At 43.0% G+C, this 16,133-nt stretch overlaps 1 protein-coding gene across 2 annotated transcripts in view; it reads left to right on the forward strand.

Annotated features, from left to right (window-relative positions):
- The window catches only part of LOC119168052 (kunitz-type serine protease inhibitor 2-like), a 43,370-nt gene that overhangs the window by 13,479 nt on the left and 13,758 nt on the right, over positions 1-16,133 (forward strand). The window contains exons 3-4 of one of the 2 annotated variants that reach the window (XM_075865379.1): positions 3,994-4,170; positions 12,519-12,710. In XM_075865379.1, the coding sequence (XP_075721494.1) occupies positions 3,994-4,170; positions 12,519-12,710 (369 nt within the window). The remainder of the gene's footprint in view (positions 1-3,993; positions 4,171-12,518; positions 12,711-16,133) is intronic. The other variant, XM_075865380.1, reaches the window with a different exon arrangement.

Here is a 16,133-nt window from a genome sequence, read left to right on the forward strand (position 1 = left end):
TGACAAACATGCTAACGAAATACGTCTCGGCCCACCATCGTGATTGGGACCTTGCACTACCCAACGGGACGTTCACATACAATTCCTTCCGGCATGACACTGCTCGGTACTCGCCATTTTACCTTCTGTTTGGACGCGCACAAACATTGCCGTTGGATACCTTCCTGCCAGCCGCTGCGCAGTCTACTTCTGAATATGCAAGTGACGCTATTACCCGAGCTGGCCATGCTCGTCAGCTTGACAGCAGCAGCTTGCCCCCAGCACTCCCAAGACTCGCAGAAGCATCGTTACGACGAGCGGCATCGCGACGAACACTTTCTGACTGGTTCCCTCTTTCTTCTTTGGTCCCCTAGGCGACTTACAGGCCTCTCAGAGACGCTTCTCTCTCGTTTCACGGGCCCATACCGCGTGCTTAGACGAGTGACTTACACTACATATGAAATTGTCCCTGATAATCCATCAGCCTCTTCTGCTCTGCTGTCCCGGGACATCGACCACGTATCAACGCTCAAGCGTTACCTCAGTGCTCCAGCTGTGGGCCCGTAAGCTCGCTGGGTCGGCGCTTTTGCCGCCGGGGGTTGTGTTACGTGATTGCGGCTGACAGAAACAGGGCATAGTGGGACATACCCAAGAAAGGTGCCTCAGACTAAGAGTGAAGAAGTGGACGTTGTCCGTGAGCTGCGTTGTGGCTGCGGACTCACTACTGTTATTTTCCACGTAAAAATATTAGCCATCAAACATATAAAAAATGGAAAACTGTCAAAAGGTGCCAAATACACTGGCTCTTTAAGCATGGTGACAGACATGAAAATGCTTAGGAAGCATACGGAACATATTCTCACCTCTGTCTACTCACTTTTATGAATGATCTGCGGAAAAAAGCAGCATGTCAATATTTCTGGGTGCCAGGGAACCATGAGACTCAAGGAAATATTGGTGGCTCAGCTAGCTGTTTCCGCCAATGAAAACGCCATTGCTAATACATATTAACTCTCCCCGCACTCGGCTCCAAACCCTTCCTTCCTTATCATGAATTATCGGCAGTGTTTATAGTATAGGGACACACAAAATGAAATTCCCCTCAATACGCCAACTTGCGAATGTGCTGCGAGTATCGAAGTCACGCTTCAGAAGTAACGCTTCGCAGGTATATAAAAGGACATACACACACTACACACTCACAACTCTTGTCAGATTGCGATCTAGTTGTTTGGAATTAGTGCGGTGAACCATGCACAGTGCTTTATGTTCGGATAGAGGACAAGGAATTGAATACAATTAAAAGAAACTGTCATTTTTCTCACCCTCAACAGAAGACTTTGCGGCCATTCATGTTTATAGGTAGAAAACCGCTATTAGGTTATAAATATGAATCAATGTTTGCGTGTTTAAAGGGGAAAATATTTTTTTCTCCATATCTTTAACCATCTCGTAGCACTAGCTTCCTGAATAGATGTTGCTGGTGCGTTGGCACATGAAAGTAGCACCTGTCTCGCAGCCCTTAATAAAACGGCTACAGATGAGACATTCTTGTTAATATCATATATTTCATCAGTGTGTTAATTCAACGACCACTGCGATTCATTCGTGCTACACATCATTTCCCGTCAGCTTCATGATCTTTAATAGTTACGTTATATTACCTGTTTTAGGTCGTGGAACGTCCGGCCCCTGTTTCGCCTTGTAACAGTATCATACTTCAGGTCTTCAACATAGTAACGCAAGCCAGAGATTATTGCTATTTTATTGTCAATTCTCAGGGCTCTTTTAACCATGTCTGGCTCTTGCACCAGTCAAATTAACATAGAATCATCAGCAAAAGTCAGGAATATGGCAGCAAAGATGAACAGTGGAAGGAAAAAACTGCAACGCCCATTTTGGCTATTATAGGAGATAATGTGTGCCTTAATGATGTTCAAGAAGAGATTGTTGGCCCAGGCTGGCTGCCTACCTTAATGAACGAGGGTTCTGAACAAGCACAGGGAAGTGCTGATTCTGACGACTGATACACACTTCGGACTCTATAGGTGAATTCGGTACAACGCCAGACCTCCGATTCGGCGACAATTCACTCCATTTGCCTCACAGTCGTGGCTGTTACCTGGTATTCAGGCACCTTTCTCTAAATTTTTGCTTGACCTACACTTTTCACTATCTGTAAATAGGATACTTGAAAAGACTTCAATCGATGGCAATTCGTTCTTTAGAAGGACTGCCTAATCAATTATTCAATAATTGAATTTCTCATGTAATATTCAGGCACGTTACTGCATTCTGCTCTAACCATGGCAAACAAAGTTGCTGCACAGCGGATCGCTACATGTTTTTTAAAGACGATGTCTACGCTATTTGAGCTAAAAAGAGCTCTAGTTAGAGATACGTTAGCTTCCAGAAAATCAGGACAATTGGCCCGAACAGGCCCATATTGGCTTTCTGGATGCACTGCATGCTTCTCATTCCTGCATATCGTTTTTTGTTAGGCATTTCGCTTAACTAAAGTGCTCTTATTCTCCAGACATGACTAGAGCATTGTTTGCAAATCTGATCAAGAACATTTTTATGTAAGCTATACTTGATTGAGTGGTGGCTCAAAATCTACTGCCTTGCGTACACCAGCATAACATCTCATTGCAATCGCTATTTAGCTAAACATAAAATTGTACTCAAATGCAGCATGATACTGCACGCATTCTCGTTCTCACTACACACGGGAAGTTTCATCTGTGCCTTTGCAATATTTAGCGTTGTCATAGGCCCTAATCCCGCGTATGTGCCATGTAGCGATGCAAATAAGGTGCCTGCAGTGATACGCATCACAGGTTGTTGACCAGACAATTTAAAATACGGAAGTCATTACTACTCGCTAGTCCTCCGAGGATATATATATATATATATATATATATATATATATATATATATATATATATATATATATATATATATATATATTCTGACGAAGGCCGGTCCCATGGCCGAAACGTAAAGAAACCTTTCCGTTTTTTGACGTGTGTCTTCTTTTTATTCATATATATATTTATATATATTTATATATATATATATATATATATATATATATATATATATATATATATATATATATATATATATATTGTGTCAAGCATGAAGAAACAAGCCCTTAAGTGCATACTTCTTTTCTTAATTCATTAACTAGGGTCTCGTACTGGCAAACTTCATACCTTTAGGACATATACGTACGAGGGACGTACGATTGGTCAGCTGCCTGCTCGTAATAAGTTTACGTGGTACGTGACGCCAAACAGACTCAAAAGAGTGTACTACACTCACCAGAATGTTTGCTGGTGGCATTGACTGAAACTCCCACGTGTAAATTCACATATAAACCCAATAAAGTAGCTCGGGCGATTGCTGCTGTCGTAGCTCAGTAGAAGAGCGAGCAATGCGTTATTCAAAGATCGCAGGTTTGGTTCCAGCCTACGGCAAGTTATCTTTCCACCCACTTTTCTTTCTTCATATTTGCATTACAATTCGGTTTATTACCTTCCTCTATACTTCCCTGGGCATTATTGTCAATTATATCTCATTATTAGTGTGTGAAACAAGCGATAATGAGCCCTTAAATATACACGTCTTTCCTTAGTTTCTTAACGAGGGTCTCGTACCGGCAGACTTGCAGACTTGGTACCTTTGGGTTGTATACGAGGGACTGTTGGTCAGCTGCCCACTCGTAATAAGTTCACACACTACGTGACGCCAAACAGGCACAAAAGAGTGGGCTACACTCGCCGCCATGGCTACTGGTGGCGCTGACTGACACTCCTACGTTTAATTCACATATATACCCTATGATGTGGCTCGGGGGATTGCCTTAGTGGTAGCTCAGTAGTAGAGCATGAAGCGCGTTATTCGAAGTTCACAGGTTCGGTTCCTGCGCACGGCAGGTTATCTTATCACTCACGTTTCTTTCTTCAGATTTACTTTACGATTCGGTTATATATATAATTTGTTTTGCAGTCATCAAGAGGCCAGTGGCCTGCTACATGGGCCCAGATTATGGTCTTGGCAAAGGACATCTGGAGCGTTTTTTCTACAATGACTCAAACAAGAGATGCAGAACATTCGACTATAGCGGAAGTGGCGGAAATGGTAACAATTTTGAGACGAAACGAGAATGCAGATACTTGTGTGGTTGTAAGTAGTGCTACTGTTTTATTCATACCTTCTAAACTGCTGCACAATGCCAGCTTGGAGTAAACACTACCATAGTAGAGACTACATAATAGCTTACTTCTACTGTTCTAGCTTTGTGCGTTTGTTCTCTTGTAATCAAAAATACTTCTATCAAAGGTGTAATAGTAACAAAATTTTTTTGGTTTTCATGAGAATGTATGTAGAGCTGAGCTCATTGGCTTCGTCAAGCTACCAACTTTTGGCAGAATCAAATTTAATTTTTAGAGCCGTTCACCTAGCTACAGACGCAAAGCGAAAGATATATGTGTAATTCCGTTTGTGTGAAACATCAGTACCTTTTGCGAAAAATGCTGTTCTTGCACATTCGTGCAATAAATATAGGAACTATCTGCATTGAAGCGAATATAAAGATTCATGTTTACTTCACCGTGAACTTGTGAAAGGGATCTTTGTTAGAAATACCATAAAATATGCATTGAAGCGTCAGTGGCCGTAATGGTTTTTGATCCAATGTTTGCTAAACAAAATGAAAAAAAACAAAAAAACAAAGCAAATATGTATTCATGACATCCTTGAAATCATACAGAAATTTAGCTGGTATTAGCACGACACCTATGAAAAAAGGAAAAGACGACACAGACTTCAAGAAAGGCAGGTGCCTACTTTTCCTGATGTCTGGATCGTCTTTTTTTTTCCTTTTTTAGATGTGCCCCGCTATCGTCTACTTTCTTTGACGTCTCAGTCGTCTTTTGTTTTTTGTTTTTTTTTGTTTTTTTATGTAGCACGCTAGTACTAGCAAGTACACAAATACCCAACTCGCCCGAGCCACCACAATTCCGCACTTCATATAACAATCTCAAACCGGCTCAAAAAGGTGCGTTCTGAACGACAGCAACTCTTCACTCCTATTCGAAACCAGTCTAGTATACAGCTCTACACCACGATGCTCTTTGTCAAAAGTCAGAGGCGTAAAAATGCTGTCTGAATACTCTAAACACGTGACTACTGCGTACTTCCAAACGCGACGGAATCAAGTATTCAGCTCACAGTACTCCTGCTGCCAGCTTATGGCGCAGTGTCAGCAGTTGTACTGTTGTATATACTGTTCCCACTGCTCGTTATCTCTTCTGCTACTTCGGGCAAACTGGCGAAGGGGTGTGTTTCCTTTCCCCATCATTGTGTTACCGTGGTAGAGATTGCCAGTTACGACTAGATGCTGCCGCATGAGCATCAAAAGGGGCATTGAAGTCTGCGTAAGCCAGTATGACTCTAAGAATTCGAAAGCCAAGTTATGACTCTCCTTCTATTTAGCTAACTCTTTTTTTTGCGCTCTCAGTTGTTTTTAATCCCTCTATTTGTTCCCCTCTATTTGTTTACAGTGATTTCTGTTGTCTGTTTGTTTCGCTCTTGACATTTTCTGCCCTATGCTTTCTCCCTTCTTAGCAACAAATTATTGACGTTGATGTAACTGGTAACGTGATTCGAATGCGAAGAAGTTAGACGCGTATTCCGGCAGAATGTAATTGAGTTCGCGCCCCGTCTTGCCACGAGAACACACATTTTATTGTTCCGATTTCTTCTCCTTCCCCTCCCCACTTCACTTATGATCGTATTCTTTGCGCTTCGCTGAGCAGATTATTTGGTTAACGTTCGCAAACCTACTTGTTAAAATGGCTAGCGGAGACCTCCTCCTCGAAGTTCGAGAAAAAGAACAGTTTGAACATCTACACAATCTGCCAACTTTTGTTGACACCACGACCACAGTAACACCACTCAGATCAATGAACACAACTCGTGGAGTAGTATGTGACGCTGATTTGCTTGGACTGTACGAGGCGGAACTTCTGGAGGGATGGAATAGTGAAATTGGGACCAATATACAAAGGAATATCATCAGAAGAGACAACGAGCAAACACCAACAAAACACCAAATACTCACGTTTGCTTCCAGTAATCCACCAGAAACTAGCCATACTGGGTATACGAAGACTTCGATCACGCCATACCTACCTAACTCACGTTGTTGTTTAAATGCCAAAGGTATCGCCACGGCTCCCAAAGCTGTCGGTTTCACCAAGTTTTTGCACAATGTGAAGTGTCAGGACACAATTCCGACAACTGCAAAAAAACCATCACACTTTGTGAACTGCTGCTGAAATCTTGCCACATACTCATGATCCTCTTTATTTTGGAAAAAAAAGAGATTATCACATTGAAGATAAAAGAAAAAATGACATTCAAAGAAGCAAGAAGAAGAGTATCGCCATTTTATGGCCCCACATATGCTGAATCGGCGCGTCAGGGTTCACCGCCCCACTAGCCCTCACCACTTCTTTGGCCAGCGCACAGCGAGCCGTCAGCATTGGCGCCTGCTTCCAAGGCAGCCGTAGTTCAATCTACTTCACCTCCTAGTGAATTGAGACCGGAGACTCCAGGGTCCTCTGGTCTAAAAGCCTCACCTGACCAGGCGAGGCCCAAAATCAAACTACAAGCTCAAACGTGTGGACAGTCAGCGCCTCTTAGGACGCAATGTATTCAATGGTACCCTTGGCACCGAAAAAGTGGCGTGGCTCTTTGGAGAGCATGAAGAGAAATAAAAAGCCAACAGTGGGGCCATACGACTGTGCTGCGACTTGAATCAACTAGTTCACTTCAGCACAGGATAGCCTCTGTACACACAGCAGCATCTCTACTTAATATGCACGCAGAAATATTACATTGGAACATCCGAGGCCTTCTTCGACACCTCAATGTCCTACAAGAAGTCCTCGAAGAACACAATCTAAAAGTGCTGTGTTTACGAGAGACACACTTAAAACGAACACACACAAACTTTCTAGGTAACTATGTCATCTTCCAAAAAGATAGGGATGATGCCTAATGCTTTCTTATACATCTTTTTTCTTTTCTTTCTTTGTAAGAAATATGCAGTTACCGCCTATAGTAAACTATAAGCTCTTTTGGCCAATCCCTCAAAGATGGTATGTGCCATGGATTCTAGGCTACAACCAAACAAACAAACAAACAAGTCATGTCAGGTAAATTCATAAGAGGCCCGGCGAGTTGTTCTTTTAGGTAATGAGAAATAAAAAAAGACAGTTTTTTGTTTTTGTGGCAGATATGCAGAATGGTAAAAAGCAGTATCATATCCTAAGGCAAGCAAATGATGGTACTTCAAAGCTAGAAAATTAAAATAAAAACATGATGCCATAAAACTCGAACGCATATATCGAACGAAAGCAGCGCGCCGGTATGTTCGTGTTACTTTTGATTCTCCCTGCATCCGTGAAGCCATCAAGAAGCACGACTGCAAATTGGATGGATGGATGGATGGATGGATGGATGGATGGATGGATGGATGGATGGATGGATGGATGGATGGATGGATGGATGGATGGATGGATGGATGGATGGATGGATGGATGGATGGATGGATGGATGGATGGATGGATGGATGGTTGGATGGATGGATGGATGGATGGATGGATGGATGGATGGATGGATGGATGGATGGATGGATGGATGGATGGATGGATGGATGGATGGATGGATTGATCTGGCTCTGTCCTTCAGATTGGGTGATAAATCACACCACCTAGCCATAAACCTAAGAACTATAACTGTGCGCACAAGGATTGAATTTCACTCACGCCTTGATTGTAGCCACTAATCAGCTAGCCTCCTCTTGGTTATTTCTACCAGTTCAAAGTCTATTTTGCCTTCACTGTCCCTAATTCCCAATGCTTTGAAAAATTGAGTGCCATTATATTCGACAATAGCGTGGAGCCCTTTACGTAACAATATCAAATGTTCAGCCGTCTCCTCCTCCTCTCCACACGCACTACATACCGTATCTGTGCCTTCGTATTTTGCTAAGTACGTCTTGGTCCGCAATACTCCTGTTCTAGCCTCGAAGAGCAGAAAACTACCCCGAGAATCATGGTAGATCTTCTTCTCTGTACTTTCACGTTTAAAAGTTCGGTAGGTCTCCAGTGATAATTTCGTAAGCATTTCTATCTTCCACAAGCCCCTCTCTGTCTCCTGCACCTTCTTCTTAAACAATGTTTCCTTTTGGCTTGGTATTCTGCTGTTATCTAAATACTTTCTTGGCATATTTTGAGCTTCTCCATCTCCGTCTCCTTCGTTTAGTATCCACAATCTTCATGCACCAGTAACTGAAACTTTACTACCCCAACGCTCCTCTCCCATTTTTCTCAATCGCTGCTCAAATTCTATCTTGCTACTAGCTTCCCTGCACTTGAACGATGTCCATCCATGTCTCCCTGTAACCCCTGATTTGCGTAATTACCGTGTGTTTTCAAAGTAAGTCCACCTATACCACGTTGTTTCATTTCCAATCTTGCATGAACTTCTAAATTTGTGCACAAGACCGCATAGCTGAACTTCAAACATGGAACCATGACACCTTTGCTAATCTCTCTCACAACGTCATACCTATTGTAGTTCCACGGTGCCCTAATTTTTATTGCAGCTGCATTCCTGGGGCCCTTAGTCATTGCGTATTTTTCGTGCTCCGTTAGATACACAACTCCTTTATTTATCCATACGCCCAAGTATTTGTATTTATCCACTTCTTCTAGCGTGACTTCCTGAATCTTATGCTTACTGTCTTTGTTATCGTTAAAAATTATGATTGCCGAATTCCCCCGTTGAACTTCAAATTTAAGCTACCTCTCTCATTACCATAGATATCAATCAATCCCTGCAGATCTTCCTTGTTGTCGGCTAATGATACTATATCACCTGCATGCATCAATGCTGGCAATGACTGTTCAATGTGTTTTCCTTGCTTAGCAGAAGAGAGGCGGAATGCGAGTTGACTCCCCGCTATTTGGCTTCTAGTCCCTGGAGATACAGAAAAAATAACAAAGGTGGCAAGGGACATCCCTGTCGAAGCCCGCGTTGTATTTCTATAGGCTCAGATACCTGTTCTTCCCATTTGATACCTACCTCGTTAATTTATAGATACCCTTTAGAAGATTACTTATTGCACATTTCACATCTAGTGTGTCTAGTATTCCCCACAAGTCTTGAATCACGCTATCGTAAACTCCCTGGATATCTAGAAATGCCAGCCACAGGGGCCTGTGTTCTTTTTCCGCTATTTCAATACACTGCATTTGTGAAAACAGATTGTCCTCCAACCTCCTTCGTTTACGAAACCCATTTTGTAGGTCTCCCAGCACCTCCTCATTCAACGCCTATTTCTGTACTACTTCATTTACTATCTGCATTGCCAGCCTGTAAAATACTGATGTCTCTGTTATAGGACGGTAGTTGATTACATCGGCTTTGTCCACCTTTTCTTTATAGTTTATGCTCATCTTGCCTATAGTTTCCGCCAATGGGCAGCTTAACCCTTCATTATTGCTTTGCTCCCTGCTTCTATTAATGTTTGCTTAGAGTTTGGTTTTAGTTCCTTTATTAGCATAACTGGGGTGCCGTTAGGGCCTGTTGATGTGCTATTAGGAGCCCTTTTCTCTGCCCTTTCTCACTCTCGCTGTCCCAGTGGAGCTACTAAGGTAATTGGTCCATGCTCAAATCGTACGGTGCATGCAGCACTTTCTTGGTGTTTGAATTTTTCTGGCATCACTGTTTTTATATATTTCGTTGCCTAATCCCATTTTAGTCTTACCTCTTGAACTGTAGTTATAAGCCTTTGTTTCATGCTTGTCTTGTTGCTCAGAGAATTGGGATGGTGGCAAAACTTTGCTGCTGCCTTTCTATTCTTTTTGTTTACTTCCGCCATCTATTGCGCTCCCTTTCTTCTAATCTGTTCACTGATCAAATCAAACGCTTTCCTTCTGCAGCTCAAAATGTAATCCAATTTTTTATATTATCTTCCGGTTCACCCCTCTGTTTAACATACTTGTGTTCTTTGAATGCTTCCTCACGTCTTACTATGGCTACCTTAACTTCCTAATTTTACCAGCTATTGGGTTTGTGTCTGCTTTTCCTGGTTTATTTGACTCGTACTTTAGCAAGCTCTAACTCAAACAATCGAGTTATAATTTTGTACGTCCACTCTGTTTTAGTAACCTTGTTGTATATTCTCTCAATCTCTTTATTGCTATTTCTATTTGCCTTTCTGTATACATATTACTGTCTGGTTGCTCGTAATGCCGTCTTTATAACTTCCTTTCTCTTTCAAAACTCCGATTGATACGTTTGTCATCACTACCTAAGCTTCTGGACCCATGTTCATCTATATTCATCACCCTCAGCCCATCATAGATCATATGTACATTATTGCGTATTCTGTTACCAGCAGCAGCCTTCCCACCTCCCATGTTGGGTAATCTATTGTCGAACGCAGCTTTCCCGACTCCCGTAGTCTACTCGCGTAGCGCCTCCAAGTGGCAGTGGCAAGCCGAGGAGTAGCGCGCTCGACGGCCTGAAGACAGCATTCGCTTGGGCACTGAAAAAAGAGAGGAGGCATTGGCCGAGCACGCACGCATCTGCTTCTCCTGAAACCTTACACATAGATATCCCACGGGTAACTTTAGAAGAGCGCCTAGAGAGGAAACGTGACAGAACTCTCATTCGCCGTATCAATGGTGCGGTCCGGGCACAAAACAGGTGTAGGAGGCCGAGTTTCGGCAGGAACTGCGACAATTGATCCGCTACCTTCCAAGCCGTGCTAATGGTGAACGGCAGTACAAGCACCTGTGGCGGGCAGAGTCTGTAAACCACGCCGCCAGGTTAACTCACGATGTCAAGCGCTTGCAAGAATGCCGCACCGAACAAGCGTCATCGCAGGAACGACAGAATCAACGTGACGACTACAGAAGCGCGTTCGCCGCTGCGGACGCCCTGTTTCGCCGGGAGTTTCTCTAGCGGCACTCTCGCTTCGGCTGTGACGTCTGTTACCACCTGTGGTTCGAAAACAACCAGTGTGATCAACGCAGTGTGAAACTCATTAGCATTCTCATTACACTAATCCATGACCATGATCATGCCAGACACAATGTCCGGGTGTGTGAAATGAACATTTTGGTAAACCCAAGCCAAAGCTTTGTTGTCCATAATTGTGAAAGGATTTAGTACCGCGCTGGGTTGAAGCCCAGTGAAAGGTTGCTCCCAAACGTTTCACCTTTCGCTGGTTAATCATTTGTACGGAGTGCTTGAGTGATCATTTTTAGAGATGGGGTGGGGGGAGAGAGATATCAATAAAACTAGGATGACACTAAAACAAAGAAGAATTTAGCGGGCTAGTTGGTACTGGAATACGCATGCACTAATTGTTTGTACACGTGTTTTTTTAAATACTGACCAAGGCATTGTTGTCCAAGTTGACAAAATATCGCTGCTATGAGCAATACTCATCCCCAATTAAAAGGCGAATGATTGTAGTCACCTCAGCACATTCATTTTCAAATTTTGCAAAAGACACTACTTGATATCCAACTAATGCTTCTTGAGGTTCACGATAAGAGGGCTGTGTAGCTATCGAATATTACGTCAATTACAGCTTACTTAGAAAACAACATATAAAGTTCTGATTATTAAAGAGTTATAAATACAACCTTCTCAATTATATCCTTTACTGCTCTTTGTTACCAGTGAGACGTTGACTTCCCCGTGCACCATTAGGCCGGGCATATGTCTGAGTTAATATATAAAATAAAACATTGAAGCGTGATAACTACTGCGCAGGTGTAAAACATATTGGATAATATAAGCCTTTCCAACGAAAAAATAGAAAGAAACACCGCAGCAACAAACGTATTTGCCAAACGTCAAAATACTGTTTGACCCACGAGAGGAATGTCACAACTTTAATTTCTTTTTTATATGCCAGTAACATAACGGCTGGGGGCGTTGATTCTAGATTTTACATCACTTCATCATGTAGCATGCCGTTTCACTTCAATAAATAATAATATTCGAGAAGTGGCGACAAAGAGCCACGGCTACCTGTATTGAAAAGGCCTCCCAACTAAGGGCTGAAGTGTAAAGAGCCTGGTCCAAAAAAAGTTCACTTCATTTATTTTTTATATGCCCTTGTTTCCAGCTTCAAGCAATGACGCGGTATTATTGCAGTGTACGAAATATGTATGTACACTTTTATTTCAAGAACTTTAAATATGTGTATCCTTGGTACAACGCACCCTCACAGGTATAAAAGAAAGAAAGCCGAGTGTGTTGCGGCACTCCTTTGAGATCACTGTAGACGCCTAAAGCGGTCTGCTTGATAATGTATAAGCACAATCCTGTCATTCAGAGCAGGTTATCACATTTATTGTTTTTTTATTCATATCTGATGGACAGTCAAACGTTATTTTTTACGGATCAATTTAAGATTGTGCTCACTCTCCTTTCTTCAGTGAAATACGACCCAGACAGGGATCCTTGTCTCAAACCTCCTAGCAATATATGGTGTCCCACGTGGCCGACGTACGTCGAAATGTGGACGTTCGACAAGAAAACAGAAAAATGTATCCCTTTTCTTTATCACCAATGTGCCATAGATCGAAATGTGTTTCCAACATGTCAACTGTGCATGAAAGAATGTCAACGTAAGTTTAAAGTCGAAGACTATTCTTTTTTCTGGGAGATAAAAACTACAAGTGTCATTACGAAACCAGAAGCATGAATTACTGCATCACTGTGCATGATGATGCTGGAAATGCATGCATGTTTCGGACTTCTCAGAAGACAACCGCTCCGACAAAAAGAAAAGGCCTGTTGCACGTGACAGAACAGATTATTTATGGGCGGCACAATAAGCCTGACTTAGGAGACCACAACAATCGGAACGTTGCCCCTGCGTCATTGTATTCTTTGTTCTTTCGTTTATTTTCTATTTCAATGAAAAAAACAGTCATGTTAACGTGGTAGCACTGAATAGGTCGTATTGTACAAAGGGCGATGCCTCGGCAATGGCATCATTATTCGTGAGCCGCAAATAATGGCTGAGCGTATATACTAGATAAAAAAATATTTGGGTTAAGCGACAATGAAACCTTGGCTGTCTTCGTAGCATGCAGCTGTTTTACACAGTGTGGCAGTAATACTTCTAACAGATTTGAAAACAAAATCATATGAATATATGAATGGCACATTATGCAAGGAATTGCCTTTAGGAGACAGTAAAGAGCAAAACAGTTTTTCGCAATACCGCAGAGCCCACTCTTACAATAACGCGATGCCTGGTAATCGTGAAAACACGCGAAAAGTAAATACAGTTGGAGACGAAACCATGATATTTCCCGCATGACGCCATAGCAAACAGCAGGACGCCATAGATTCTGAAGGTGTCTACTAAGCCCTACGTAATTCAAATCAGTGAAAACAAAATACATTGTCATCTGTGGGTGGCATAGACCTGTCACACCAAGTTTCAAAGAATTTATGACAGCCAATCTTGCGACATTACCAAAAAACGCATGCTCAAATTTTTGTCTTCACGCAGGGAGACTTTTGCACGTAATTTCAAAATAAAACCAGTACATTAGTTTCCTCTAATATTAATAATGGAAAAAATAGATGATCTCACGTACAGAGGTAATCGATGATATGCGCAGCACAAATGGGAAATGTTGATATGTCGCTTTCATATCAGCACAACGTCACGAAGTGGAGGCACATGATGCCCTACACGACTTCCGTGCCATAATTATCATGTTTGGATGTGCCGTTTACCTTCGTAATGTATTTACTTCACGTGATACCAAATTTAGTATATGTGGAGCTAGCGAAACAGCCGTGAGGACGCGATGAGCGTGGTATGTTTTCATGTTCTTACATGACATGCGTGTCAGGATTATCAAGTTTCCAGTATTCATATATTTCGTCACCATTTACCACAGGTAACACCAAATTTGCTTTATGTGAAGCTAGCAAAACGGCCGCGAGCGCATCGTCAAGGGCTCAATATACTCCAATGCGCGTTGACACGCACGCCCGCTGGGCACAGCGACGCTACGTTAGCAAAACGCGATCACTGTATAGTCTGACGCCAGTCACGACCAGCGTCCGTCGATGCAGCCCGACGGCAACCAGCACGAATTGACACATGCTGCATTTTGCGCCGATGCGTTACCCAGACAACACTGCGCCTCCCTCTTTTCGTGACGGAGGGACGCCGGACACGCTGAAACGTGCATGCGTCAAAGCGACGCAGCGCGTGTCTGCGAGTAAATGGCACGGCCGGTGCGTGGCGTGGCAACGCCGGCGTGACACGACAATATGAACGCCGGCAAGCTCGCACATCACGTCACGTCGAAATGTATTGGCGTCTTTACTGTGGCATGTAGTCATGTTCTCGCATGACACGCATCTCATGATTACCATGTTTGCACTAGTCACATACCATCATCATCCATTGGCGTCACGTAATACCAAATTTGGCATATGTGAAGCTGCCGAAACAGCCACGAGCACACCATTAGTGTGGCATGTAGTCATGCGCTTACATGACACGCATGTCATGATTATCATGTTTGAATGTGTCATTTACCTATGTCGTTCGTTCGCGTCGCGTAATATCGAATTTCTATATCTGAAACTAGCGAAACGGCAGTGAGAGCACCATGAGCGTAGCATGTAGTTATGTTGTTACATGACATGCATCTCATGATTATCATGTTTGTAGCGGTCACATACTTTTGTCTTCCATTCATGTACCGTAATGCCTAATCTGGTATATGTGAAATTAGCGCAACATCCGCGAGCACATCATGAGAGTGGCATGTAGAAAGTCATGTTGTTACATGGCACGCATGTCGAGATTTTTATGTTAGGGTCTGTCGCTTGTATTCGACATGCAAACATGCCATACCACACCACCTTTGCAACATGCCATGTGAACAAAATCACCACAAAAGCTCGAGGACCATGAAATGTAAATCATGACATTCATAATCTAAGTGTCAAGATTTTGATGTTATGACTAATGAAATGTGTTCTTCATATAGTCATGTTATTGTATATCAAGTTTGGTACTGATACCATTATCAAAACGGCCAGGAGCCCTAAAAGTCGTAGGCAGTGAGATAGAGAGATATATACGCTCAACGTCACTGAAATTCGCTAAGAAAAGCTTCCCTTTATTAATGACAGTGAAAAATGTCTGTATCAGAGTGCTCAGTGTGTAGTTCGTCAATATTAACGAAGTCAGTCTTTTCTTCAGGGTCCGCTTAGTGCACGCTCATCGAAACTTTGACATAGCTGAATCACGGCCGTTACGGTCTGTGGGTCTTTAGCCACAAGCATGTGAAAAGCGTCGTCATCAACTCCTTTCAATATATTCTTTATTCTGTCAGCCACCGTCATCCTCGCATCAACTCGCCTACAGAGGCTGATCACATCCTCAATGTAGCTCGTGAAGCCCTCATCGTTTCGCTGAAATCGTCCCAGCAGGCCCAGTTCAGTGCGAAACTTGCGCATGGCTGGACGACCGAAAAACGAGGTCACGGCCTCTTTGAAAACCGACCAGGTGAGGATGTCGGCTTGGTGGTTGGTGAACCATAGGTTGTCCAAATCCGTCATTTAGAAGATGACGTGAGTCAGCTTCGCAGGGTCATCCCACTTGTTAATAGCGCTGGCACGCTCGATCTCTGCCAGCCAGTCCTCAACATCAAGATCTTCCGTGCCGTTGTATACTACTGGGTCACGCAGAAGAAGTACACAAGGGCACATAACAGGCGGCAGGGTGGAAGAGGCTTGTGGGTGATACACGCGCTTGGTCATCGCGGACTCAGATGATAGCGTACGCCTGCAGAGCTCCAGCACATTACCCAGCACGTTTCCACCAAATGCACCAATGCAAAAAACGAGGTTACGTAAAAACACAGGTTATTATTCGAGAAGCGTTAGCCGCAACAAGCTGGTACAGGCAGGAACCCGGCAAGCATTAGCCACAAACAGATGTCAACGACTTCTTTCACGCTGGCACAGAGCTGGCGCCACTATGCCCCGGTACAATATATATATATATA

This window comes from Rhipicephalus microplus, chromosome 6 (genome assembly GCF_043290135.1).
Source record: "Rhipicephalus microplus isolate Deutch F79 chromosome 6, USDA_Rmic, whole genome shotgun sequence".
Classification (NCBI taxonomy): domain Eukaryota; kingdom Metazoa; phylum Arthropoda; class Arachnida; order Ixodida; family Ixodidae; genus Rhipicephalus; species Rhipicephalus microplus.